This window comes from Lithobates pipiens, unplaced genomic scaffold, assembly GCF_037356315.1.
Source record: "Lithobates pipiens isolate NorthernLeopardFrog02 unplaced genomic scaffold, aLitPip1_a1.2 Scaffold_27, whole genome shotgun sequence".
Taxonomy (NCBI): domain Eukaryota; kingdom Metazoa; phylum Chordata; class Amphibia; order Anura; family Ranidae; genus Lithobates; species Lithobates pipiens.
This window is the reverse complement of record NW_027507788.1, coordinates 148,031,387-148,058,922: the sequence shown is the minus strand read 5'-3', so window position 1 is coordinate 148,058,922 and position 27,536 is coordinate 148,031,387. Positions and strand designations below refer to the sequence as shown.

The 27,536-nt window shown below is 43.5% G+C and overlaps 1 protein-coding gene across 1 annotated transcript in view; it reads right to left on the bottom strand.

Moving 5' to 3' along the window:
- Nucleotides 1–4,818: 4,818 nt before the first annotated feature.
- The window catches only part of LOC143934225 (transmembrane protein 26-like), an 80,543-nt gene continuing 57,825 nt past the window's right edge, over nt 4,819–27,536 (bottom strand). The window contains exon 3 of the mRNA XM_077457656.1: nt 4,819–6,176. Within this exon, the coding sequence (XP_077313782.1) occupies nt 5,598–6,176 (579 nt within the window). The 3' untranslated portion in view covers nt 4,819–5,597. The remainder of the gene's footprint in view (nt 6,177–27,536) is intronic.

The window sequence follows — 27,536 nt, the reverse complement described above, 5'->3', positions numbered from 1 at the left end:
CAAATTTCTAAAATCATATGTAAATTTTGGCAAGATCATCATCTTAATGAGGTTAATTCATAAATACTATGTGGCGCTACCTTACTTCCTATAATAATTAAATAATATGTGTATATAAAAAATATTAATACCATCAATTATCACATAAAATAATTCACATCAATAATAAAGTGCAATCGATCATAAATGTGCAAACGTATTTCCGTAGTAGTGTGCAAAATCGGCTAAAACAAAGTACAAATCCACAAATTAAAGTGCAACTCATATCACAATATTGTGCAAAACAGCTGGATAAAGTGCAAAATGCTGGTAAAGTAATTTCCAAAGTGCATCAGTGTTCGATGTGCTCCGGAGTGCGCCCCTTGTTTCCCCCAGCCTCTCACCTCAAATAGCAGCCACTACAGGCCATATGACACTGTATATACACTGGCTGTAGATTTCTCCTCCACTCCTCGCAGGTTCAGCCTGTCATATTGGAGCCCCTTTTCCTCTCTCCCTTACTATTTAACATGGATTTGAATATCAATGGCATATGTTAACATATGATGGGCTGAACCTGCGAGGAGTGGAGGAGAAATCTACAGCCAGTGTATATACAGTGTCATATGGCCTGTAGTGGCTGCTATTTGAGGTGAGAGGCTGGGGGAAACAAGGGGTGCACTCCGAAGTGAATTGCACCCATTTTTTGCATGATCAATTGGAAATTTTTAGGAAGATTATTCATTATTTTGGGACTTGTTAAGAAATGTATTCGGTCACATGATTATATTATTATTGTGATACACGGATGCACTTTGGAAATTACTTTACCAGCATTTTGCACTTTATCCAGCTGTTTTGCACAATATTGTGATATACGAGTTGCACTTTAATTTGTGGATTTGCACTTTGTTTTAGCCGAAATTGCACACTACTACGGAAATAAGTTTTCACATTTATGATCAATTGCACTTTATTATTGATGTGAATTATTTTATGTGATAATTGATATTAATATTTTTTTATATACACATATTATTTAATGATTATAGGAAGTAAGGTAGCGCCACATAGTATTTATGAATTTATCTTTAACTGTGCAGAGATCACTCTTATATGCTGGCAGCTTCCCGGCAAATCTTTCTATTAGTGGCTTTTTTAGGTAGGAGCTTTTTGGTTGTGCGCACAAGTATCCTTTATTATCTTAATGAGGTTAATGTGTCCCAAAAAACTAAGGCACATTGTTCCTGGAGTAGCAAAAGCAGGGGGTATACATTTTTAACAGTAAAGGCAGTCAGATCCCATGATACCTGCACGCCCAAATGCCTAAAACTTGTCCACCCAGTGCAAAGGAGAAGCACTAGCCATCCGCCTGGCCCCAGAGTCTAGAGGAAACAGAACAGACTTAGACCAATTAATATGAATGCCAGAGTATGTACCAAAAGTGTCAAACAGCTCCAAGGTTGCTAACAATAAGGGGCCTTCATCCTGTAAATACAGCAAGGCATCGTCGGCATAAAGCGACAATTTTTCCTCTAGCTGTCCAATGCAAAGACCTTGAATCCCTGGGGAATCTCTAAGCCCTTGTACATACGGTCGGAGATTCCAATGGAATGTGTCCGATCGGACCGTATTGTCGGATAATCCGAGTGCGTGTGTGGTCTCCATCGGACAGTTTCCGTAGGAATATCCGATGGACCAAGTTTTCCAACTTGTCTATAAAATTTTCCGACAACATGCTCCGATCGGACATACTCCGATCATGTGTAGCCTACTCCGACGGACAAAGTGCCACGCATGCTCAGATCAAATTCCTAGACCAAAGCTATTGGCCACTAGCCTGAACATAGTCCCGTCGTAATGAAATAACGTCATTGTGTTATGTACAATCAGATTTTCTGACAACTTTGTCCGACCGTGTGTATGCAACAGTTTCGGACAAAATCCAACGGATTTGGTTGCCAGAATATCCGACCGTGTGTACAAGGGCTTAGATAGCCAGGGGTTCAAGAGCCAGGACAAACAAACTAGGGGAGAGGAGACAGCCTCAACTGGTACCCCTCCAGAACCACATAATGAGCCTGGTCCGGAACCTCAACATATGCTGCTTCCAGCCAAGCCTCCTCTGCCTCCAGTATCTCCAGTGAGGCAGCCAACCCCCATTGGGATGCAGAAATATGAGTAATGTATTCACCCCTCATTTAAGATTTAAAAGCATCCCGCATCACTTGAGGAGAGGTGGAATCTTCATTTGGTACCCAATAATTTCATACAGTAATGGGTTCTTGAAACTTTGGATCAACAGCCCAGAACATGGAAAGCCTCAAAAACCATCTCTCTGACGTCACTAAAAGATGCAGCTGCATCAGAAGGGGAGTGTGGTCAGAAATGCAATGTAGACAGAGTGCATTCACTATAAAAACAGATGGTTATGCAACATCAATGCGGGAGATGGTCCTATGAGTAGTGGATTGACACATGTACTCATGACTATTAGGGTGAAAGTGCCGCCATACACCTACCAGGGCAAATGTATTGGCCCAATGGGAGAGATCTAAGGTGGAGTGGGCGGAGGTGTGGAGTCTGTCCAGCCCTGGACTGGGAACCAATACTCCTTCTGTTGCAGAGATATTTCTTCTATTTTCAACCTGACAGGGTAGCTTTAAAGAGGTAGTAAGCCCTAATGGGTATTACTTCCTCTTTTGTTCCCTGAAAAGTAAAAGTATAATGGGCTAGTATGCATTGCATACTAGCCAATTATGTGCCGCTTAACTGCAAACGAAGCCTGTGATGTCCCCGAAGTCCCTGCTGGTGGCTGCATCCATCTTCACCCCTCTTCCTTCTGGCTCTGCGACTGGCCAGAACGGGAGCCCACGGTCACGGCACAGGCCCTATAGAAACGTGCCCTTTCGTCAGTGCGCATGCTCCAATGGCGCCGGCACAAGCGTATATGCACAGTTTAGGAGATATTTCCAGTACCTATGGGTAAGCCTTATTATAGGCTTACCTGTAGGTAAAAGTGGTATGTTATACCTCGTACACACAAACGGAATTCTTGTCGGAAAAAGCTCTGATGGTTTTCCAGTCGGAATTCCGACAGAATTTTGCTCGACTTGTCTTGCCTACAGGCGGTCACATCAAATTCCGACGGTCAATAACATTGCGACATACAACGCGTTCGACGGCACTATAAAAGGGAAGTTCAATGCTTCCAAGCATGTGTGGAATTGTTTCAGAGCATGCGTCGGAATTTTGCGTGCCGGAATTGCATACACATGATCGAAAAATCTGATCCGTTTTCCCAGCGGAAAAATTAGGAACAGGCTCTCAATCTAAAGACCGTCAGAAATGCCAATAGAAAAAGACCGATGGGCATACACATGGTCGGAAAATCCGATGAAAAGCTCCCATCGGACTGAAATTCCGGCTGTGTGTACACGGCATAAGGGTTTACAACCACTTTGAGGACCAGCAGCCTAAAGGATAAGTTCACCTTTGGGAAAGTGTTACATATTCCACCTGTTTTTACGATGTACATGCAGACAGCTTACAGACAGCTTACACTGACAGTCTGCAGGAGTCCTGCATGGCACCCACAATCTGCTGATAACTTATCCTTTAGTTTTTTGGAGATTTTGCATAAAATCATTTCTTTGCATTTCTGCCAACATTTTAGCCTTTTTTTGTTTTAGGATAGGTAGATCTTTAAATTGGTAGCAGGTTTGAATACTATATGACCTAACATTTTGGACCACTGACCATCACATTAAGTATATACTGTATGTTTTATTTTGCAAGTTTTACATATGAAGTGAGATAGAAAGTTTGGAAAAAATAGAATTTTTTAGTGCTTCTGAAGATAACTTTCCATAAGCAATAACAAATATTTACCCCAAAATATTAAAAGTCTCCTGAAGACCAAGATACAGCATGCGATTTTTGTGTAACATGGAACTCCTACCCTCCAGACGTGGTTTGTGTACTCCATAAAGGTAATGAAGTAAAATAAAACTGAGCATAGTACAATGGGAGACATAAGGTTTTCTTCTTGCAATATTGCCTTCCAGTGATTCTGTAGAGAAATATCTCTTAGTAGAAGGATTCTAATGCCTGCCTTTACACGCACATGAACTTTAATGGCACCCCAGGCTTAGTCCATAAAGTTCAATATTGAGTTGGCCCACCCTTTGCAGCTATAAGAACTCAAACTCTTCTGGGAAGGCTGTCAAGGTTTAGGAGTGTGTCTATGGGAATGTTTGACTATTCTTCCAGAAGTGCATTTGTGAGGTCAAATGCTGATGTTGGACTCCCCACTCTAATTCATCCTAAAGGTGTTCTAGCGGGTTGAGGTCAGGACTCTCCTAAGGCACCAGCATACCAAGACATTTAGGACAATTTTATGCTACCAACTTTGTGGGAACAGTTTGGGGGTGGCCCCTTCCTGTTCCAACATGACTGCCCACCAGTGCACAAAGCAAGGTGCATAAAGACTTGGATGAGGAGTTTGGGATGGAGGAACTTGACTGGCCTGCACAGAGTTCTGACCTTAACCTGATAGAACACCTTTGAGATAAATGAGAGCGGAAACTGCGAGACAGGCCTTCTCATCCAACATCAGTGCCTGACCTCACAGATGCGCTTCTGGAAGAATGGTCAAACACTTCCATAGAATCACTAATAAACCTTGTGGACAGCCTTCCCAGAAGAGTTGAAGCTGGTATAGCTGCAATGGGTGAGCCAACTCAATATTGTACCCTATGGACTAAGACTGGGATGCCATTAAAGTTCATGTGCGTGTAAAGGCAGGTGTCCAAATACTTTAGACAATATAGTGTACATCATCAAACTAAATAAGTTCTTGTTGTTCAGTCAATTACAAATTCAACAACATGGCCACCCTAACTACTGAAAATGCCATAAGTCAATCAAATGAAAATGCAACATGCAAATGCAGTTTAATTAAGATACCAGTTAGACAGACAAAGAGGGTCAGTTTCTGGGTAGTTTGTCAACATACAACAGTCAGGTAAGGGTTACTAAAAGGTGTGAAAGTAATTCTTCAAGTAGGAGGCAGTGTATGCCTCTAATCAATACTAATACTTTGTACTCCCTTGTACTGACTTAGGACCCCCTACTAGTCAGGAGTCACAACTGGCTGAATGCAAATAAGGCAAAATACAGAAATAGATTCATGCTAGTCTCTTGCTACTAAGAGCCCGTTCACACTGAGGCAGCACGACTTGCAGCGCGACTGCCTCAGGCGACCGGGATCCGACTTTAGCGGCGGCTTGTGAAATGACTTCTGTATAGAAGTCAATGCAAGTCACCCCAAAAGTCGTACAGGAACCTTTTTCTAAGTCGGAGCGACTTGAGTCGCTCCGATTAGAACGGTTCCATTGCATAGAGCGGGATGCGACTTGTCAGGCGGCTAAGTCGCCTGACGGGTTGCCCCTGTGTGAACCGCCCCTAAAGGTGAATGCATTTAGCTCTGCTGGATATCACTACTTCATAAATAACATGACGTTGACACTCCCATAGGTCATCCCTGTTTATATACTACTGGTCAAAACTTCATGCACTCTTCCCCCTTCCCTAACTCCCAGTTCTAAGATTTTATTTTATTCATTTTGTTCATATTTTTTCCTATCCCATCTATCTTTGTATAGTAGCGCACAAAGCCTGTACGTTTCTAATATAAGTTTTAAAATGTTTTTAAAAATGAAGAAAATGATAGAATCGTTAACTTCTCCAAGTAAAATTACCACGTAAACTCGATAAACAAGAAATGGTCCATCGTGCATTGCAACAGTGATAAGGAAGTTTTGTACTTCGAGAGAGCTGCAAAGAGACATTTTGTGCATTTTAACATCTGATAATGACAACGACTTGTCTGTGATGCTTGTTTTCTGAGACTTTGGTGCTGGTTCCTCTTGTGTGAGCACAATTGCGAACTGTGTGATGGTCCAGCAAAAGAGACACAGGCCTACAATGGCTACAGTTGCATGAGCGTTCACTTTCTTTTCTCTGATTAGCTGTAAAATATCCAGTATGTCAGCCCCTAACCCAAGGTAGATCAGGAGAAGCTGAGAAAGCTGTTCTCTGTTCAGGCCACCTTTTGGCATCAACCAGCGTCCCAGTATCAGGACTACGATCAGTACCTGCTCCAAAACTTGGAGAAGAGTGGATTTCTCCTGGAACTTCTCAGAAAGATTAGAACATTAAGGCAAATTAGAATGAACATAATATTAACAAACATATAAACAGTTTTTCAAATAAGTAAAGATGGGGTTGGACAGGAACACCTAAGGCCCTGGTGCATGGAGCTCTGGTAGAGGGCACAGGTGTCCCATCCTGCCTGTTGCCAGTGGCCTGTCAAACTTTATGACAAATGTTGCGGCTGGACAGAGCAGGAGGGTGCAGCTAATGGTATGAATGTTTAGGTCTATATGCACTTAGGGACAAATAATAAAACAATATGCACCCATGCTAATAATGTACAGAAAACAACTTGACCTCAGCAGCTGCTAGTGGGTGTATTCCCTCTTACAGCAATTGCAAATATGATTGGAAATAGATAGCAGTGCCAATAATTTAATGCCTCAAAATATAAAGTGCAATTGTTCCACACCAAAGAAATCCACAATTCTATGCAACTATCTAATACTAAAGTGTTCCAAAATATTTAAAGTGCAACTGTGCTACAATAAAGTGCTCCAATAAAATCCACTATTTATGCAACTAATAAATACTCTACACATCCATGTGTATGAATTAACGACCCTTCTTCTCATCTAAATATAGCAATACATCCACAAATGTAATTATAAATAAAGACTTAAAATGATTAACACCAAGTGCATAGATAATTTTTGTGTAGTTCACAGTCCCTGTGCTGATAAAGTATCTATTTAAGTGCAATTGTCATAAATCAAGTACAAAAACAGCTTCTTGTGCTTTCGTTCTTATGTTCCGCTTTAAAGTGAATCACTCACCAGATCTCATTGACCACTAGAAAATGAAATCAAAGAGCTCTGTTGCATGTGGAGCTTTCTCTCGAAAAAAAATGATCTTCAGATTCTCCCAAATTCTCAGGAAACTTAATTTCCTTTCATAGAGAGACAGGCCTGTAGTAAACTGCAAAAACAAATCCAAATACTTTCCACCTCATTCCACCATAACCACATGTAAAAACACAGAGGGAGACCAGATCCATTGCATACAACTCTATTAAAATTAGAATCTGACAAATAAAATTACAAAATCCAAGGAACCAGCTTGCTTTCCATTGTGAAGTGATGTCAAGCTCCAGGGTGTTTTGGAACACATTAGTATTAAAACTGTGAATTTCTTTGGTATACATTGTAGCAAAGAGCTCTGTTGCATGTGGAGGTTTCTCTAAAAAAAAAAAGATCTTCAGATTCTCCCAAATTCTCAGGAAACTTGATCTCCTTTCATATAGAGACAGGCCTGTAGTAAACTGCAAAAACAAATCCAAATACTTTCCACCTCATTACACCATAACTACATGTAAAAACACAGAGTGAGACAAGATCCATTGCATACAACTCTATTAAAATTAGAATCTGACAAATAAAATTGCAAAATCCAAGGAGCCGGCTTGCTTTCCATTGTGAAGTGATGTCAAGCTCCAGGGTGTTTTGGAACATATTCGTATTAAAACTGTGGATTTCTTTGGTATACATTACAGCAAAATTGCCCTTTATTTTGGAGGACTTCAGTTGTTAGCTCAGGGACAAAGGCCTGGAATGCACACTTATTGCATTACGGATGTTCATCCCTGAGGGCATACTGCCTGAAATGTTCATTCTGCTAGGTGCACCATTCAGCTGCAGCAGCTTTCAGCCTATCATGGAGTGCAACAGGTTGCCAGCAGCAGGGCTGGATGGGACACCTGTGACTTCTGTCCGCACCGACGAAACCCCATGCACCGGGACTAAACACTCTAGTGTATGTAAACCCCAACAGTGAAGGTCTACTATATGCTGCCTTTTGGTCTTTTTAATAAACCATTGAAAGCATTTTGTTTTATCTGTTTGAAAAGTGTAAAGGAAAAAAACGTTAAAGTGATTGTAAACCTTTTTTCTTTCTTTGCAATAATACGCATGCCTGTCTAAAAACACAGATAGCATGGCAAGGCCCCGTCCCGCTCCCTCGTCACAGAATTTGAATAACAGCTGTAAAAGCCAATGGCTCCCGCTGCTATCAAACTGCCCAGTGAGGAGGGAGAGAACAGAGAGAGCTTCTGCTCTCATGCACAGTGCTGGATCAGGATCAGGCTCAGGTAAGTATAAAGGGACTGAGGGAATTCTGTGGCACAGAAGTTTTTTTTTTACCTTACTGCAAAGAATGCATTAAGGTAAAAAAATAAAAAATAAAAGTTAAAGTAGAACTATAAGCAATTATTTTTTTCATTTTGGATAGAGTAAGGAAGAGTTACAACCCACAAAAGGTTTACTTTTATCATCTTTGTCCCATTGGGGAGATGTACCTTCACTTTTATGCTGCGTACACACAAGTGAAATGTCCGACAGAAAAAGTCCAACGGGAGCTTTGCATCGTATATTCCGATCATGTGTATGCCCCATCTGACTTTTTATGTCAAAAACTCTGAAGGACCTAGAAATGGAACATGTTCTAAATATTTCTGACGGAACCAATTCCTATCGGGAAAACCGCTCGTCTGTATGCTGTTCTGACGGACCAAAAACGATACATGTTTTGAAGCAAGTACGAGATGGAAGCGCTTGGTGTGGTAAAACTAGCGCGCATAATGGAGCTAGCACATTCCTCATGCAGCAAATTCTATGATCGTTTAATGCAGCGCATTCTTTTCTTTTAATGTTAGAAGAATGACGTTGTTTTTCTGCTCATATTCATACACAGTTCTCACAAACTTATTTGTTACTTCATTATTTCTCCTGATCTCATTAATAATATTCTATTTTTTTTAAGTCACGACCTCCATAATAATGTTTACAATTAGTTTTTATAGTCATCTTTTATTTTTTTTAATTTCATCAAGATCTCCTTTTTTTTGGATTATTGAAAAAAAAAAATTCTACTGATCTCCATATATAATTTTATTTTTTGTGTGTAAAGTTACCACAATAACATTAATAGCTTGTATTTTTTATTAACCTCAAGGAGGTTGGTGTCCCTTGTTAATTTGACATTGTCTTTTAGAAATGTACCTGCCTACTCAGAAAATAAAATCTCCATTTATTCTGGGTAACCAAATAAAGAGGAAGGCAACGCTGGAGAAACTTTTGGAATTTGCGAAGCCTTTTGGCCCCCAGGGCACACATCAAGTCTGTGGAAAAGAAAATTGGTAATTTGAGGAGTCCATATAATATGGAGCCCAATCTGGTCCAGGACTCCCAGAGATTAGGACCAGCAGCAGATGACATATCTGTCCCCAGGCTGTGGTACTACACCAGCCTGCTTCTTCTGTCAGACCAGACTAAATCCAGGCCATCACTTTCTTCTCTTCGCTGCAACCTTCCCTCCACGCTTCCCTGCACCCTTCCCTGCACCCTTCCTTGGAGGCTGTGGCTCTGGTGGTGGACTTGTGGCAGGAGGAGGAGAAAGAAGAGGAGGATGGGCTTGCTCCTATATGTGGCTTTTCTCAGTCAGCTGGCCCCTCAACCCCTTCTGAAGGGCCTCAAAAATAATTCCCTCACAAAGGAGGCATTGGCCCTCATCCAATTTCAGAAATCTTGTGGCTAGATAGCAGCCATAGGCCTCTTCAGTGTTGGGGGGGCTCCTGAGGACATCGCTTGCTTCCCTAATGAGGCCCAGTGCTGCCTCCTCCATTATTGTCCCCTTCCTGGGCCTTTTGGTTGTAAGGCAGAGGGGAGGCACCTGGGATTGGGTGAGTATCAAACCGGACCAGCCACCTCCTGGCTGCCACTGGACTCGCCCGCCTCCTGGCTACCACTGGGCATGGCCTCCTCCTAGCAGCTGCCACTTTCCAGATCCTCTTCCTGGCTGAGCTCATCCTGTGTATAAAAAAGGGACATAGTTTTAGTTTTATCCTTCATCAATCACACACAATTTTCATCTCATGACTTGCAAATTGAATGTTTATAAATAGGAAAGACTATCATTATGACCCCAGCATTTTTTATTCTTGTCCCAAACATTTTTAGCCACTACTGTCTATTGATATTTAACCACTTCAGCCCCGGAGGATTTGACCCCCTTCCTTACCAGAGCACTTTTTGCGATTTGGCACCGCGTCGCTTTAACTGACAATTGCGTTGTCATGCGACGTTGCACCCATACAAAATTGACGTCCTTATTTTCCCCACAAATAGAGCTTTATTTTGATGGTAGTCACCTCTGCGGTTTTTATTTTTTGCGCTATAATAAACAAAAAAAGAGCAACAATTTTGAAAAAAATAAATATAATAAATGTCCAATTTAAAAAAACAAAACAAAAAAACTAATTTTTTCCTCAGTTTAGGCTGATACGTATTCTTCTACATATTTTTGGTAAAAAAATAAAAATAAATCGCAATTAACATTATTGATTGGTTTGTGCAAAAGTTATAGCATCTACAAAATAGGGGATAGATTTATGGCATTTTTTTTTACTAGTAATGGCGGCGATCTGCGATTTTTTTCATGACTGCGACATTATGGCGGACACATCGTACACTTTTGACACATTTTTGGGACCATTCACATTTGCACAGCGATTGTGCTATAAAATTGCACTGATTACTGTGTAAATGTGACTGGCAGGGAAGGGGTTAACACCAGGGGGAGCTGCAGGGGTTAATATGTTCCCTATGGGAGTGATTCTAACTGTGGGGGGAGGGGACCTACAAGGGAAGGAGACCGATCAGTGTTCCTCTGTACTGGAAACACACCATCGGTCTCCTCTCCACTGACAAGACGTGGATTTGTGTGTTTACATACACAGATCCACAGTCCTGCTGTGTGCCCGGGCAATCGCGGGTGCGCGGCGGACATCGCGGCCGCCGGGCACACGCACCGAGTCCTGAGTGATGTCGCGGGTGTGCGCACGTCCTGCCGGCGGCGCACGTGCGCCCCCTAGACGGCCGGGAATCAGTGGACGTCATATGATGCCCACCCAGGATGGAAGATCCCATCTGTGGGCATCATAAGTCTATAGGCCGGGGCTGAAGTGGTTAATTTTTTAAAATCATTAATTTGTTATCAATTATAACATTTAGTTAACCTTATTAATATTAGGACAATAAATATGTCTAAAAATAATATACCTGGCTCCAGCTGGGCACATCCACATCTTCCAGGATGGAAGGCCCGGGTTGTTCCTCGTCAGCCTCTGTTGGGGTTGAGGGAAGGGTGGAGGGAAGGTTGCAGGGAAGAGTAGAAAGAGATTCCCTGCCTTCAGTCTGGTCATCCTGAAACCACAGTTTGTTGAAGTACCACAGCCTGGGGACATACACTTGTGCTGCTGATGCTCCTGATCGGAGTGATTTCTGGATCTTATTATGCTCCTTCTAATACAGGTTCCTCAAGATCCCAATTTTCTTTTCCAAGAACACGATAGTTGCATTGGGAACTTCACAAATTCCATAAGTTTCTCCAGCATTGACCTCCTAGCTTGTTTATTATAATATAAGCCGTGTTTCACCCCCCCCCCCCCCCCCACACAAAATTCCTCATCTCCCTGTACTTGTCAATGAAACTGGCCATAAATTCTGGGTCCTTAAAGTGATTCTTATTTTCTGTAAGACAATACACAAGACAGAAACACTAACGTCAGTCTAAACTCTCATAATCTTATCCCAATATAGGCCTCAATCTTGAAGCAGTATAGGCCACTGATGTACCAAAGTTAAGATTTTACCTTCATTAGAACATTCCTCCTCCTTCCTAAGCACACCGATCGTACGTACGACACAAACGTGTTACTTTATATACATTGTGCATGCGTCGCCTGCCCCTGACATTCTTTCTAGTGTATTCCCCTCCCGTTCTTTTCGGCGTGCAGTAGGAGCGACATGGTGGAGACACAGCAGGTGTGTGATTGGCAGTGATGTAGTTAAAATAAACGGCGTTACTTAACGCAGTTACTTTAGAGGGTAATGCGTAATCTAACTGATTACTCTTCCCCTCATGTTAACGCCGTTCCCATTTCTTGGGCGGCATTACCGCAATTACATCTACTGCCACTACACTGTAGTCTGTAGAATAGCAGTTTCGCCACTTCAGGGTCAGGGGGGCCCGCCGCCCGCCTGTCTGCCAGTGTGAGGGGCCCACCATTATGCCTGTGCTGTGTGTGTGGTAGACAGTACCGGGAGGCCCGCAGTGGCCGCGCTGCCTGGCCATTTGGTCGGCCATGGGGCTGAGTAGAGGCTGAGAGAGACTGTCTGGACCGCCCCATCCAGAGAAAGAGAATGTAGGGAGGCGGGGGAGACACTGAAAAATAAAGTCAGCTGACCAGCTGACACCAATCGAGTGAAGGGGAGGGTCTCTTTCTCTCCCCATGAGAAAAGGCATCCCTGGAGGCATGGAAGTAAGTGACAATTTGAATTGCAGTGCAATCGATCCATCCCAAGTCCTCCACCACCTCTACTTCTTACTGATCCCATCCCTACCCACCCACCATCACTTGTACAACAGAGGTGATGGGGGGATAGGGATGAGATCAGTGGTGGTGGGGAATGGGATTAGTAAGCGGCAGAGGTGGTGGTGGGAGAGGATGGCACCACCACCGCTGCCACCCCCCAAGTACCACCGCTACCTGCCACGGTGCCACCCCCCAAGTACACCACCGCTGCCACCCCAAGTACACCACTGCCACCCCCCCCCCCAAGTACCACCGCTGCCACCCCTCAAGTACCACTGCTGCCACCCCTCAAGTACCACCGCTGCCACCCCCAGTACACCACCAGCACTGCCACCCCCTCAAGTAGCACCGCTGCCACCCCCTCAAGTAGCACCGCTGCCACCCCTCAAGTACCACTGCTGCCACCCCCTCAAGTACCACCGCTGCCACCCCCAATACACCACCAGCACTGCCCCCCCTCAAGTAGCACCGCTGCCACCCCCTCAAGTAGCACCGCTGCCACCCCCTCAAGTAGCACCACTGCCACCCCCTCAAGTGCCACCTCTGCCAGCCCCTCAAGTGCCACCTCTGCCAGCCCCTCAAGTGCCACCTCTGCCAGCCCCTCAAGTGCCACCTCTGCCACCCCCTCAAGTACCACCGCTGCCACCCCCCAACTATCACCGCTGCCACCCCCTCAACATCACCGCTGCCACCCTCCCTCAAGTACCACCGTTGCCACCCCCCTCAAGTATCACTGCTGCCACCCCCAAGTACTACTGCTGCCACCCCCCTCAACATCACCGCTGCAACCCTCCCTCAAGTACCACCGTTGCCACCCACCTCAACATCTCCACTGCCTCCCCTCAAGTACCACCGCTGCCACCCCCAAGTACTACCGCTGCCACCCCCAAGTACTAACGCTGCCACCCCCACAACATCATTGCTGCCACCCTCCCTCAAGTACCACCGTTGCCACCCACCTCAACATCTCCACTGCCCCCCCTCAAGTACCACCGCTGCCACCCCACAAGTACCAACGCTGCCACCCCCCTCAAGTACCACAGTTGCCACCCACCTCAACATCTCCACTGCCCCTCCCAAGTACTACCGCTGCCACCCCCCTCAACATCACTGCTGCCACCCTCCCTCAAGTACCAAGGGATAGTGGCGCTGTTCCAAAATAATAAAAGAAGCACCGTATACTCAAACGCTGTATATATCCTACCCATACCTCTAAAAAGGTATGTATATAAAAAATATCACTATAAATAAAATGTTAGTATCATGAAGATAATAAAGTGCATCAGATATATAAAAAGTGCAATGACATAAAAGGGCAAGAAAATTTGTGTCAAAATTATGAAGAAACACAATAGGAATCAATCTTAGAAAAAGTGTGATAAATCGTTTATATGCAAATAATATATAATATATATATATATATATATATATATATATATATATATATATATATATATATATATATATATATATATATATATATATATATATGCCCTCCTAAAGTGAAAAAAATAATAATAAATTAAATATATAATAAAGAAGTATAATAAAAAAAGTTAATAAAGTGAATAAAAAATTATACTGTGAACTTATCTATATATATATATATATATATATATATATATAATAAGAAAGTGCAAATATAAGGAATATAATGTCCACAATAAATGAATTGTCCAAAATGTGAGTCTCCAGAAAAAAGATGAGTAAAAAAGAAAATATATCTTCAAAAAATAAAATAAAAATAAAAATCTTAAACAACAGCCACCACAGTCCACAAGTGAAAGAATGTGCGAATACAGCAGGGAAAAAAGGTGACTTTTTAGTGCTCCCCTCCTTCTTCAGCTTCCCCCTCTTGTATATGCACTCACCAGAGCGCCTCACCCCAGATGGGGTAACAGGCATATAAACTCCTTATCCCGAAACTGGTATCCCACTGATCTGGATATCTCTGAGGTCCAGGTGTTTAGAAGACCAGCAGTGGCTTACAACACTACAACCACTGGTTTAATTGTTAGAGGAGGAGTATTTTAGTATAGATTAAAGGGGTTGTAAAGGTAAATGTTTTTTCACCTTAATGCATAGAACATCTGACAGTGCCTGCGCCCCCAGCCCCCCGTTTTACTTATCTCACCCCTCGAAAGTCCCGCGCTCGTCCCCGACTTCATCTTCACCACTCAGCCTGGCCGCTGATTGGCTGGAGTGGATGGCTGGAAAGCAGCGCGGCCACTGGCTCGCGCTGCTGTCAATCACATCCACTGACACGGAGCGCCGGGGGGTGGGGCTGTGGGATACAGCGAGCGGCTATAGCCGCTGGCTGTATCACGGGAGCGTGCCCGCAGGTGCTTCTCACCATGCGAGGGAGCTCGCATGAACGTGAGAAGCACCTGCGGGAGGAAGCAGAGACAGCCGCTAAGGGACCCCAGAAGAGCAGGTTCGGGGCCACTCTGTGCAAAACGAGCTGCACAGTGGAGGTAAGTATAACATGTTTGTTATTTAAAAAAAAATGTAACCTTACAATCCCTTTAATGTATCGTTCATTTTCACTGAGAACGAACATGTTAATCTACATGGAGAGTTGGATAGTGTTCTGTTTATTGTGCAGTATTATACAGATACAGATAATTGCACTAATTAAAGGCCAGAGTTTCCTTTGTTTCTTATTAGTAATAAGAAACAAAGGAAAATCTAGCCTTTAATTAGTGCAATTAATTATCTGTATCTGTATAATTGTTTAAAAAGAAAAAAAGGAAAACCCGCCCATTAGTGCAAATCTCTGTAACTGTATATTAGGCCAACTGCACACCACAATAAACAGAAGTTTTGTTACTGTACTGAATAGTTAAGAGTTGGATAGTGTTCTCCAACTCTTAACTATTCGGTACAGTAACAAAACTTCTGTTTATTGTGCAGTAGGCCTATACAGTTACAGAGATTTGCACTAATAGCCAGGTTTTCCTTTGTTTCTTTTAAAACAATTATACAGATACAGATAATTACACAAATTAAATGCCAGATTTTCCTTTGTTTCTTATTATTCTATTAACTATTCTTAGTTTTGCACTTTAATGCAAAGTGTGTGAACATTATTTATTTTCAATATTTCATTTTGTTACTGTACTGAATAGTTAAGAGTTGGATAGTGTTCTGTAACTTTTAGTTGTAATATTTAACTTTTTATATGTTTATATGCATATCATTCATATATATGGCAGGCTGCAATCTATTGAGTTGGGTTCAAATAAATACCAAATGTTCTAAAATACTGTATATAGTGTTTTTATTCTTCTATCAGTTAATATAAACATCTTTGATTTTAACCACTTCCCACCCGGCCACTGCATATAAACGGCCGGGTGGGAGCTCTCTACTCCTGACAGGACGTTCCTGAACGTCCTGTCAAAATAGCGGGATAGCACGGGCGCGCTCCCGCGCAGCTACGCGATCCCGATGCGCGCGTGTCCCCCGCACACGCGGCATCTCGGATCGGCAGGAGGGCAATGTAATTTGCCCTCCTGATCCGCACGATGGCTGTGTCTAATCACAGCCATCGTAACGTAAACAAAGGGGGATGGGTGGCAGATAACCGGTGATCACGCCGCCACGTGCCCGCGCAGCGGCGCAATCCCGATCTGCCTGAGACCCCCGGAGACTGGAGAGCAGACTACAACAGGAGGGCCATGTGATTGGCCCTCCTGATCACATGACGACTGTGTCCAATCACAGTCGTCATGTAATGTAAATAGAGAGCAGTTGTAACTGCTCTCATCTCTTCCTCTCCTCACACAGAACCTGTCAGTGAGGAGAGGAAGAGAAATCTGTGCTTCAGCCGGGAAGATCAGTGAGTTTATAGCGGTTTGTCTGCTGTTTACCCACTGATCTCCCAGCTAGTGTCCTCCAAAACACAGTGTCCCCCAAAACACAGTGTCCCCAAAAACACAGTGTCCCCAAAAACACAGTGTCCCCAAAAACACCTGTCATACAGAACAGCGGGCACATCAGCCTGCCATCTGACACATCAGCCACCCGCCATCACCAGGCGCACCTGCCCGCCATCACCAGGCGCACCTGACCGCCATCACCAGGCGCATCTGACCCGCCATCACCAGCCGCATCTGACCCGCCATCACCAGCCGCATCTGACCCGCCATCACCAGGCGCATCTGACCCGCCATCACCAGCCGCATCTGACCCGCTATCACCAGGCGCATCGGCCCGCCATCACCAGGCGCATCTGCCCGCCATCACCAGGCGCATCTGACCGCCATCACCAGGCGCATCTGACCGCCATCACCAGGCGCATCTGACCGCCATCACCAGGCGCATCTGACCGCAATCACCAGGCGCATCTGACCGCCATCACCAGGCGCATCTGACCGCCATCACCAGGCGCATCTGACCGCCCGCCATCAGGCGCATCTGACGCCCGCCATCAGGCGCATCTGACGCCCGCCATCAGGCGCATCTGACGCCCGCCATCAGGCGCATCTGACGCCCGCCATCTGACATCTGCCCGTCAACATGACTAAAAGGTCGTACAGCGCAGAGGAGGCTTTCCAGAATCTCCAGAGTATGTCGGACGAGAGTAGCGGGGAACTCTCTCCGTCAGACTCGGATAGCGATTATGAGCCAGTGGAAAGCAGTGGCTCCAAGATGGAAACTGTGGAAGACAGAATCCTAACAAGGAGAAACGGGAGAAATGAGCAGGCGCAGACATCCAACAGCAGCGCACCACTCCAGGATGATATGCAGGCATCCACCAGCAGCGCAGCACTCCGGGATAGGCAGGCATCCACCAGCAGTTCTGCAACCTTCCTTGAAGATAGGCCAGATACTATCAACGGAGCATCCCATCAACGAGGCAGTGCCTATACTAGCCTTCCAGATGTTCTGCTGTATCCAACATGGCTGCCCGATACGTCAGTAGAACCTGTTATTCCCCTTTTTACATCCCAGCCAGGCCCTCAGATACAGACGGAAAATGTACCCCCACTTTATTATTTTCATTTATTTTTTACCAATGATCTCCTAACCGACATTGTGGAGCAATGTAATCTATATGCCAGCCAACATATAGCCAACAATCCAAGTTCTTCCTATGCCTGTCCTTTTTTTTGGAAACCCCTCACCGTGGAAGAATTTAACATTTTCCTTGGCCTAACCCTCAACATGGGGCTAACAAAAAAAAATGAAGTCCATTCCTACTGGTCTACCCAACCTATCCACCACATGCCGGTCTATTCATCAATTATGCCCAGAAACCGTTATGAGATGATCATGAGATTTTTACATTTCAATAACAATGCCCAATGCCTCCCTCGAAATCATCCCAGTTACGATAAATTATTCAAAATTCGGCCCCTAATCAATTTTTTTTCCGCCAGTTTCAAACAGATGTTTACCCCTGATAAAAATATTTGTGTGGATGAATCCCTATTACACTTCACTGGGCGACTTGGAATACAACAATACATGCCCAGTAAAAGAGCCAGACGTGGGGTAAAATTTTATAAGGCGTGTGACAGGGCCACAGGTTACACATATGACTTCATAATTTATGAGGGAAAAGACCAACAGCTAAACCCCCCTGGATGCCCTACCTACATGGGAACAAGTGGCAAAATTGTCTGGCAGCTGATCCAACCATTGCTTGGGAAAGGTTACCACCTATATGTAGACAATTTCTACACAAGTCTCCCACTTTTCCGCCATCTATACCTAAAGCAGACTGTGGCCTGTGGGACAGCACGGACCAACCGCAAAGGCTTCCCACAGATATTGGTCACCAAGAAATTAAAACAGGGTGAAATGGCCAGTATGCGGACTGACGAGGTACTAGCGGTGAAGTGGAGAGATAAAAAAAGAGATGTCTACATCCTTTCCACAATACACAGTGACACCTTGGTGGAACTGCAAAGAAGAAAAAGGCCCCATCCAGAAGCCAAAATGTATCCACGAGTATAACTTATACATGGGAGGGTGGATATGAATGACCAGATGATGCAGCCCTACTTGGCCACCAGGAGATCACGGTTTTGGTATAAGAAAGTCGCCGTTTATTTGATGCAACTGGCCATGTTCAATTCATATATTATTTTTTCTAAGAGCACCCAAAGTTCCCTGACCTATCTAAGATTCCAAGAAGATGTTATCACAGCCCTTGTCTATCCCCATGGCCAACTCACTCAACTAATTCGCTCTGATGCAGTAGCCAGACTCCATGAAAGGCACTTTCCCGACATCCTCCCTCCTACCCAAACAGGTCGCAAACGCCCAAAAAAATGCTGTGTGTGTACAAGTAGAGGAATTTGCCGCGACACCCGATACTACTGTCCAGACTGTCCCTCCCAGCCAGGCCTCTGCATTGGAACTTGCTATCGAAGCTATCATACTTCACTACACTATTAGTAAAGTGAAGATGATTTCTTTCCAGTTTCCACTTTCTGCCATTTCTGTGTATGACCCGGACTGTTAAATGACAATGCTCTGCCAAACATATTTCTGCCTTCAAAGTGAATTGACCTCGGCCTGTTAAATGACCATGCCTTTTGCCTGCCTCCTGAACTGATCATTTTCCCTGCCACTGTACAGCACAGGGGTCTCACATGTGAGGGGCTCCAGAAAAAGTTTTCAGAGTGGAGAAAACATTTTTCTCCATGTTTTTCGTTTTCTCGGATTAGGGTCTGGAGACTCGGACATATCTGTCTGCTGCCTGGACAATTACTGGACATTTCCCTTGGCTGTCTAGAAAATGATTTGACTGCTCTGGAACGGTGTCCCTGCCTGCTAAAACCACAGGTGAGCTTTTTTTTTACCCTGGTGCTACGGTGTGTAGCCGTTATGGTGTGTACATGCTATATGTTAGAAGCCTGAAGGTGGTACTTGTATGTTGGGCTTCTGTATGCGGCCAGGCTGTGGAAAAGTCTGACACATGGGGTATCGCCATACTCAAGATGAGTAGCAGAATGTATTTTGGGGTGTCATTTTGGCTATGTACATGTTATGTGTTAGAAAGATCTTCTAAATTGACAACTTTGTGAAAAAAAAATAGGTTTTTATTTTCTTTCCACATTTTCCAAAAACTTGTGGAAAGAAATTACATGTTCAAAAGACTCATTATGCCTCATAGAATATACATTAGGTTGTTTTCTTTACAAAATGGGGTCACTTTGTGGGTAATTCCATTGTCCTGGTGCTCCAGGGCCTTCAAAAATGTAATAGGTACTCAGGAAATGAAATGTGTAATTTATGCCTTTAGAACGCCTGATGGTGCTACATGGATGTTGGGCCTCTGTATGTGGCCAGGCTGTGGAAAAGTCTGACACATGGGGTATCTCCATACTCAGGACGAATAGCAGAATGTATTTTGGGGTGTAATTGCATATATGCCTGCACCATGTGTGAGAAATAACTTGTAAATATGATAATTTAGTGAAGAAAAAAAATATATATATATTTCTTAATTTTTCCAAAGCATTGTGGGGGAAAAATTGCAACTTCAAAAAATTCACTACGCCTCTTACTAAATACCGCAGACTGTCTTCTTTCCAAAAAGGGGTCATTTGGGGGGTTATTGTACTGTCCTGACATTTTAGGGCCTCAAGAACTGAGATAGGCCATCAGTGCATTAGGATTGATACATTTTCAATAATGCATAGCATGACTTGTAGGCTCTATAACTTTCACACAAACCAATGATCATACACTTATCAGGATTTTTTTTACCAAAGACATGTAGTAGAATACATTTTGGCCTAAATTTTCTCCAAAATTAGATTATTTTGGTTTCTTTTAAAAGAGAAAGTAGAAAATTTAGTTTTTTTTTCAAAATATTCGTTCTTTTTTCGCTTATATTACAAAAAATAATAAAATGAAGTGGTGAATAAATACCACCAAAAGAAAGCTCTATTTGTGCGAACAAAATGATAAAAAAATCATTTGGTTACAGTGTAGCATGACTGAGTAATTGTCATTCAAAGTGAGAGAGCACTGAAAGCTGAAAATTGGTCTGGGAAGGAAGGGGGTTTAAGTGTCCTGTATTGAGGTGGTTAAAGATGTTATAGAACGTGATTGCATTATAGAATATTAAAAAAAAGTCACAGTTACTTTGCTGAGTAACTAATTACTTTTCCAATGTAGTAACTGAGTTACTGATGCAATTACTTTTTGGGAGAAGTGATTTGTAACTTAACTAATTACTTTTTTAAAGTAAGATGTCCAACACTGGTGATTAGCGTAACGAGGAGGAAAGCCCAGAAGGCAGAAACGTCCCGATCCCGAAGAGGACGATTTAAGGATACAAATATGTCCTTTCTTGAGATGGTGGACATCTTGAGGATGACCGACTATGATGGGAAGAATGGACCATACCTAAACCCGAATGTGAGAAAGGCCAAAATTCTGACAAAAGTTGTGAAGAGTCTGCACATGAATTTTGGGGTACAATGAACAAAGGAGCAAATAAGGAAACGCTGGTCAGACCTGAAACTTAGGGAGCTGGATCAGTATAGAAGGATCAAGAGAGTGCTTAGAAAAAGTAAGTAGTTGTCGCGCGTTCCGATTCTTTATTACTTGCATGCTGTGCCATGTGATTTTCTTTACTGTAGGACATTTTAACCACTTCAGCCTCGGACCAATAAATACCTTAAGGACCAGAGGTCTTTTTGCAATTTCGCACTGCGCTGCTTTAACTGGTAATTGCGCGGTCATGCAATATTGCACCCAAACGAAATTTGCGTCCTTTTCTTCCCACAAATAGAGCTTTCTTTTGATGGTATTTGATTGCCTCTGCGATTTTTTTTTTTTTGCGATATAAATGGAAAAAGAGCGAAAATTTTGAAAAAAAAAAGATATTTTCTTCTTTTTGTTATAAGAAAAATCGAATAAACTAAATTTTAGTCATACATTGAGGGCAAAATTTATTCAGCCACATGTCTTTAGTAAAAAAAATGTCAATAAGCGAATATTTTTTGGTTTGCGCAAAAGTTATAGCGTCTACAAACTAGAGTACATTTTCTGGAATTTACACAGCTTTTAATTTATGACTGCCGATCTCATTTCTTGAGGTGCTAAAATGGCAGGGCAGTACAAATCCCCCCCAAATGACCCCATTTTGGAAAGTAGACACCCCAAGGAAATTGCTGATGGGTATGTTGAGCCCATTGAATATTTATTTTTTTTGTCCTAAGGGATTGAATAATGACAAAAAAAAAAATAAAAAATTTTTTTTACAAAAAGTTGTCACTAAATGATATATTGCTCACACATGCCTTGGTTATATGTGGAATTGCACCCCAAAATACATTCTGCTGCTTCTCCCGAGTACGGGGATACCACATGTGTGGGACTTTTTGGGAGTCTAGTCGCGCACGGCACCCCGAAAACCAATCACCACCTTCAGGATTTCTAAGGGTGCAAATTTTTGATTTAACTCCTCACTACCTATCACAGTTTCGAAGGCCATAAAATGCCAAAATAGCACAAAACCCCCCCAAATGACCCCATTTTGGAAAGTAGACACCCCAAGCTATTTACTGAGAGGCATGTTGAGTCCATGGAATATTTTATATTTTGCCAAAAGTTGCGGGAATATTACAAACTTTTTTTTTTTTGCACAAAGTTGTCACTAAATGATATATTGCTCACACATGCTATGGGCAGAAGTCAAATTACACCCCAAAATAAATTCTGCTGCTTCTCCCGAGTACGGGAATACCACATGTGGGGGACTTTTTGGGAGCCTAGCCACGTACGGGACCCCGAAAACCAAGCACTGCCTTCCGGATTTGAATATAAAATGCTATAAAAAACAAACTAACCAGAGTCACCCGTAACACTTATACGGTGATCAGTGGTGAAAGGGTTAACTAGGGGCAATCAGGTGGTTCAAATTTTTATTAGGTAGTATATGGGGGTCCCTGGCGCTATATAAAAACCTGACGGGGAACCTAAATAACTAACTGGCTAACCAGCGTCACCAGTGACACTTATACTGTGATCGCTGGTGAAAGGGGGTGAAAGGGTTAACTAGCAGCAATCAGGGGGTTAAAACCATTATTGGGTAGTATATCGGGGTACCTAGCGCTATAAAAACCTGGCGGTGAACCTAAAAAAATAACTAGCTACCTAGCGACACTAGCGACACTGATGCAGCGTTCAGAAAAATTATCGCTTAGTGACACTGGCAAAAGGGGGTGAAAGGGTTAACTAGCGGAAATCAGGGGGTTAAAACCATTATTGGGTAGTATATCGGGGTACCTAGCGCTATAAAAACCTGGCGGTGAACCTAAAAAAATAACTAGCTACCTAGCGACTGTAGCGACACTAATGCAGCGATCAGAAAAACGATCGCTTAGTGACACTGGCAAAAGGGGGTGAAAGGGTTAACTAGCGGCAATCAGGGGGTTAAAAACATTATTGGGTAGTATATCGGGGTACCTAGCGATATAAAAACCTGGCGGTGAACCTAAAAAAATAACTAGCTACCTAGCGACACATGCAGCGATCAGAAAAATGATCGCTTAGTGACACTGGCAAAAGGGGGTGAAAGGGTTAACTAGCGGCAATCAGGGGGTTAAAAACATTATTGGGTAGTATATCGGGGTACCTAGCGCTATAAAAACCTGGCGGTGAACCTAAAAAAATAACTAGCTACCTAGCGACTGTAGCGACACTAATGCAGCGATCAGAAAAACGATCGCTTAGTGACACTGGCAAAAGGGGGTGAAAGGGTTAACTAGCGGCAATCAGGGGGTTAAAAACATTATTGGGTAGTATATCGGGGTACCTAGCGATATAAAAACCTGGCGGTGAACCTAAAAAAATAACTAGCTACCTAGCGACACTAGCGACACATGCAGCGATCAGAAAAATGATCGCTTAGTGACACTGGCAAAAGGGGGTGAAAGGGTTAACTCTAGGGGCAATCAGGGGGTTAAATCTTTATTGGGGGGTGATAGGGGGCTACCCTGGACCTAACACTAACTGTCCTGACAGTTTTTACTGTCACAACTGACACTGAATGCATTGATCAGTAAAGAAATGATCAATGCAATCAGTGACACTGTGACTGGGGGGGGAGGGGGGGCGGGGGGGGGATCGGGGGGCGATCGGGGGGGGATCGGGGGGGGTTTGTGTGCCTGTGTGTACCTACATGTCAGTGTAGTGTTGGTGCACACTTACTTTTACTGTTCTCCTCGTAGTCCGGTCAAAAAGACCGCCCCGAGGAGAATGACATCACTTCCTCCTTCCTGTGTAAACAATACACAGGGGAGGAAGCTTCTCATTGGCCAGGAGCGATCCAGAGGGGGTGGCCGAAAACCAACGGCCATCCCCTCATCACGGAGCGCTCCTGGACCGAATCGGACCGCCGTAACCAGCGGGAGGGGGTCCGATCGGACCCCCCACCCGCTGGAAGGCAATCACGTAGATGTACGTGATTATGCCTGCCTGTGCCATTGTGCTGACGTACAATGGCAATACGGCGGTCCTCAAGTGGTTAAAATGGCAAGTTTCAGGTTAGTGGGCACAGTAATCGGTCGTAGGAAACATTGTTCGCCCATTTAATACAATGTTTTGGGCAGATACAGGTTAAATACATTTGGTCATGCCTAAATACAGTATCTGTGTGCTAAAGTATACCTTTTGTTTCATTCTCATAGGGGACCAAAGACTTGGAGGACACCACTCAACAGAGGATACCAGGAACCCCCCACCTGACAAAGAAGGGGAACTCCCAAAAAAAAAAAACCCATACCCCGAGGATCTGGAGGAAGGAGAGGTGGAGAAAGTGGGCAAACTTGTCACCACAACAGGTGAGTGTCTGACACCCCAGCTTCAGGTAATATATGTATGCCTGCATATTTATAATACATGTTTTTCCCAAAAATTTTAAGTGATTTGCTGGCTGTGGAAGAGCAAGCTCCAAAATTCACAAGTACAAGTGCACAACTCCTAATCCAGGACATCATGACATGGAATTGTGAAATAGACATCATAAGAAACAAACTAAATTTTCTTGAACAACAAATGAAGAACATGATTGATGAGTTGGGGAGAATTTAAAAGTTCTTGAAAATGCAAACATTTTAATTATTGTTCTAAACCAACTTTTTTTGTAATTAATAAAAGCCAGATTTTGAAGATGCACACAGTGTGTCAACATGTGCTATCAGCCATCAGGGGATTTCAATGTACATGTTTTGTGGGTGCAACCCCTTCCTCCCAAATGAAGTAGGTGAGAGGAAGGGGTTTCACCCCCAAAACACATCCATTGATCCCCCATGATGGCAGATAACACGTGTTGACATTAAACATGGGATCAGGAAGGAAATACCCATTTTGACTCCCAAATTGTGTGCATCTTCAAAATTAGTCTTTTACGGGGGTGACATCAGCCCATCTGATGAAGGCAATATCCAGACATTTAGGACATACTATAATGTCTGATATTGCGTTATGGTTTTCTACGTTGAACTTTGTAAGTTCCAGAGTTTTATATGTTATTAAACATGCCTATTTTGAACAAAAAAACAAAATGTCAAAAAATACAAAAATAAATTTTTTTACCCAAAATTTTGAAAACGCACATGTGTGAATGTGCACAGAGTAAAAACTTTGTTCATCAAAAATGTGTGGCTTCTTATTTCAATGGTCAATACCAGTTTTTTAAGTAATTTTGTGTTTACAGTGACAATGGGGCTTATTTACTAAAGGAAAATCCACTTGACACTACAAGTGCACTAGGAGAACATAGGAGACAGCCAAAAACAAACACAAGCAACAAAGAAAAATCAAGATTTTATCAGATCATTTTTTTTTATTAAAAATTTGTTTAGACATTGTCTGGCATAGCAATGGCCCCCCTACCCATAAAATAATTTACATATTTCTGCCAAATTTCACGGGCGCTTTGGGGGGCCTAGCCAGTAAGGCCAGTATCCAGGCCCATCAGGGGATTAATAGGAAGTCCGGCCTCAACTAAAAAGACAATATGGTTGATTTTGTAGTACGCTATATGGATTGCTGTCAGAAACAGATGGAACCGGCTGGCCATTATCCTGAAGGTATTCTCAACAACTCTTCTCGCTCTGGCCAGCCAGCAGTTAAAAAACATTGTCTCCAGGGTGAGGATCCTTTGGGGGATTGGCCTCATCAGGTGCTCGCCCAGACCAAACGCTTCATCAGCAAGAAAGACTTAGGGGAGTCCTTCCATGTTGTTCGCATCAGATGGCAATGCCAGGCCACCAGTCTGGAGACGTTGGTAAAACTCAGTCTGGGCAAAGACTCCTCCATCCGGCCATTCTTCCCCACGTCCACATAGAGGAACTCATATTGTGCTGACACCACTGCCATTAACACTATATTATTAAAGCCATTATAGTTGTAATAGTAAGACCCCGAATGGGGTGGTGGCACGATCCCATCTATAGCCTCTCCACAGTTGGGAAAGTCCCAACAGTTGGCAAAATGGGAGGCCACAGTCTGGCATTCCTGTGGCTTTGAAGGGAACCGTGGAGTCAAAACAGAAAAAAAAAGTACTTTTGCACATAACATTGCACAGATTAACCACTTAACAACCGGCCCATAGCCGAATGACGGCTACAGGGCGGTTGTTTAACTCTGGGAGGCCGTCATATGACGTCCTCCCAGAATTCCGCTCTCGCGCGCCCCCTGGGGCGCGCACTCGAGAGCGTCTGTGACCGCCGGGTCCATAGGACCCGGCGCATCACGGATCATGGTAAACGGCCGCTCATCGCCGCCGTTTACCATGTGATCGCTCCGTCAAATGACAGAGTGATCACTTGTAAACAAACCGGGTACAGCGGAGGGGGAAGAGATCGGTGTCAGCAGCACTGTGGGCTGCATCTGCAGAGCCCACATCGCTGCTCACCGAAATTTAACCCCTCAATTCCCTGCCAATGCTCTGCAATGCCAGACAATACTCTGCAATGCCCGCCAATACTCTGCAATGCCCGCCAATACTCTGCAGTACCCACCAATACTCTGCAGTACAATTCCAGCCAGTACTCTGCAATACCCTGCCATAAATTGCCATACCTGGAGATACCCAGCCATACTCAGAGATACCCAGCCATACTCAGAGATACCCAGCCATACTCAGAGATACCCAGCCATACTCAGAGATACCTAGCCATACTCAGAGATACCCAGCCATACTCAGAGATACCCAGCCATACTCGGTGATACCCTGCAATACTCGGTGATACCCTGCAATACTCGGTGATACCCTGCAATACTCGGTGATACCCTGCAATACTCGGTGATACCCTGCAATACTAAGCCATAGACATCCCCCCCTCCCGCTACCCTCCGCTGCTTCTATCGACTCGCCAATACGATCAAAGCCAGAATCTTTTTTTTTTTATTTCAGGCTTCCCAGCTTAGAGGTGAGATGTGGGGTCTTATTGACCCCACATCTCACTGTAAAGAGGACCTGTCATGCCATATTCCTATTACAAGGGATGTTTACATTCCTTGTAATAGGAATAAAAGTGATCAAAAAAATTATTTTTGAGGAAAAAAAAATGTCAAACTAAAATAAAGTAAAATAAACAATAAGAATTTTTTTTTTTTTAAAGCGCCCCTGTCCCCATGTGCTCGCATAAAGAAGTGAACGCATACGTAAGTCCCGCCTACATATGAAACGGTGTTCAAACCACACATGTGAGGTATCGCTGCGAATGTTAGAGCGAGAGCAATAATTCTAGCCCTAGACCTCCTCTGCAACTCAAAACATGTAACCAGCAAAAAAAATTTAAAGTGTCGCCTATGGGGATTTTTAAGTAGCGACGTTTGGCGCCATTCCACCAGCGTGTGCAATTTTGAAGAGTGACATGTTAGGTATCTATTTACTCGGCGTAATTAGGCTAACTAACTTTACTGTGTTTTTTTTTTAAGCACAAAATTATTTTTTTTCTAAAAAAACATATATACTGTTTTGGGATTGGGA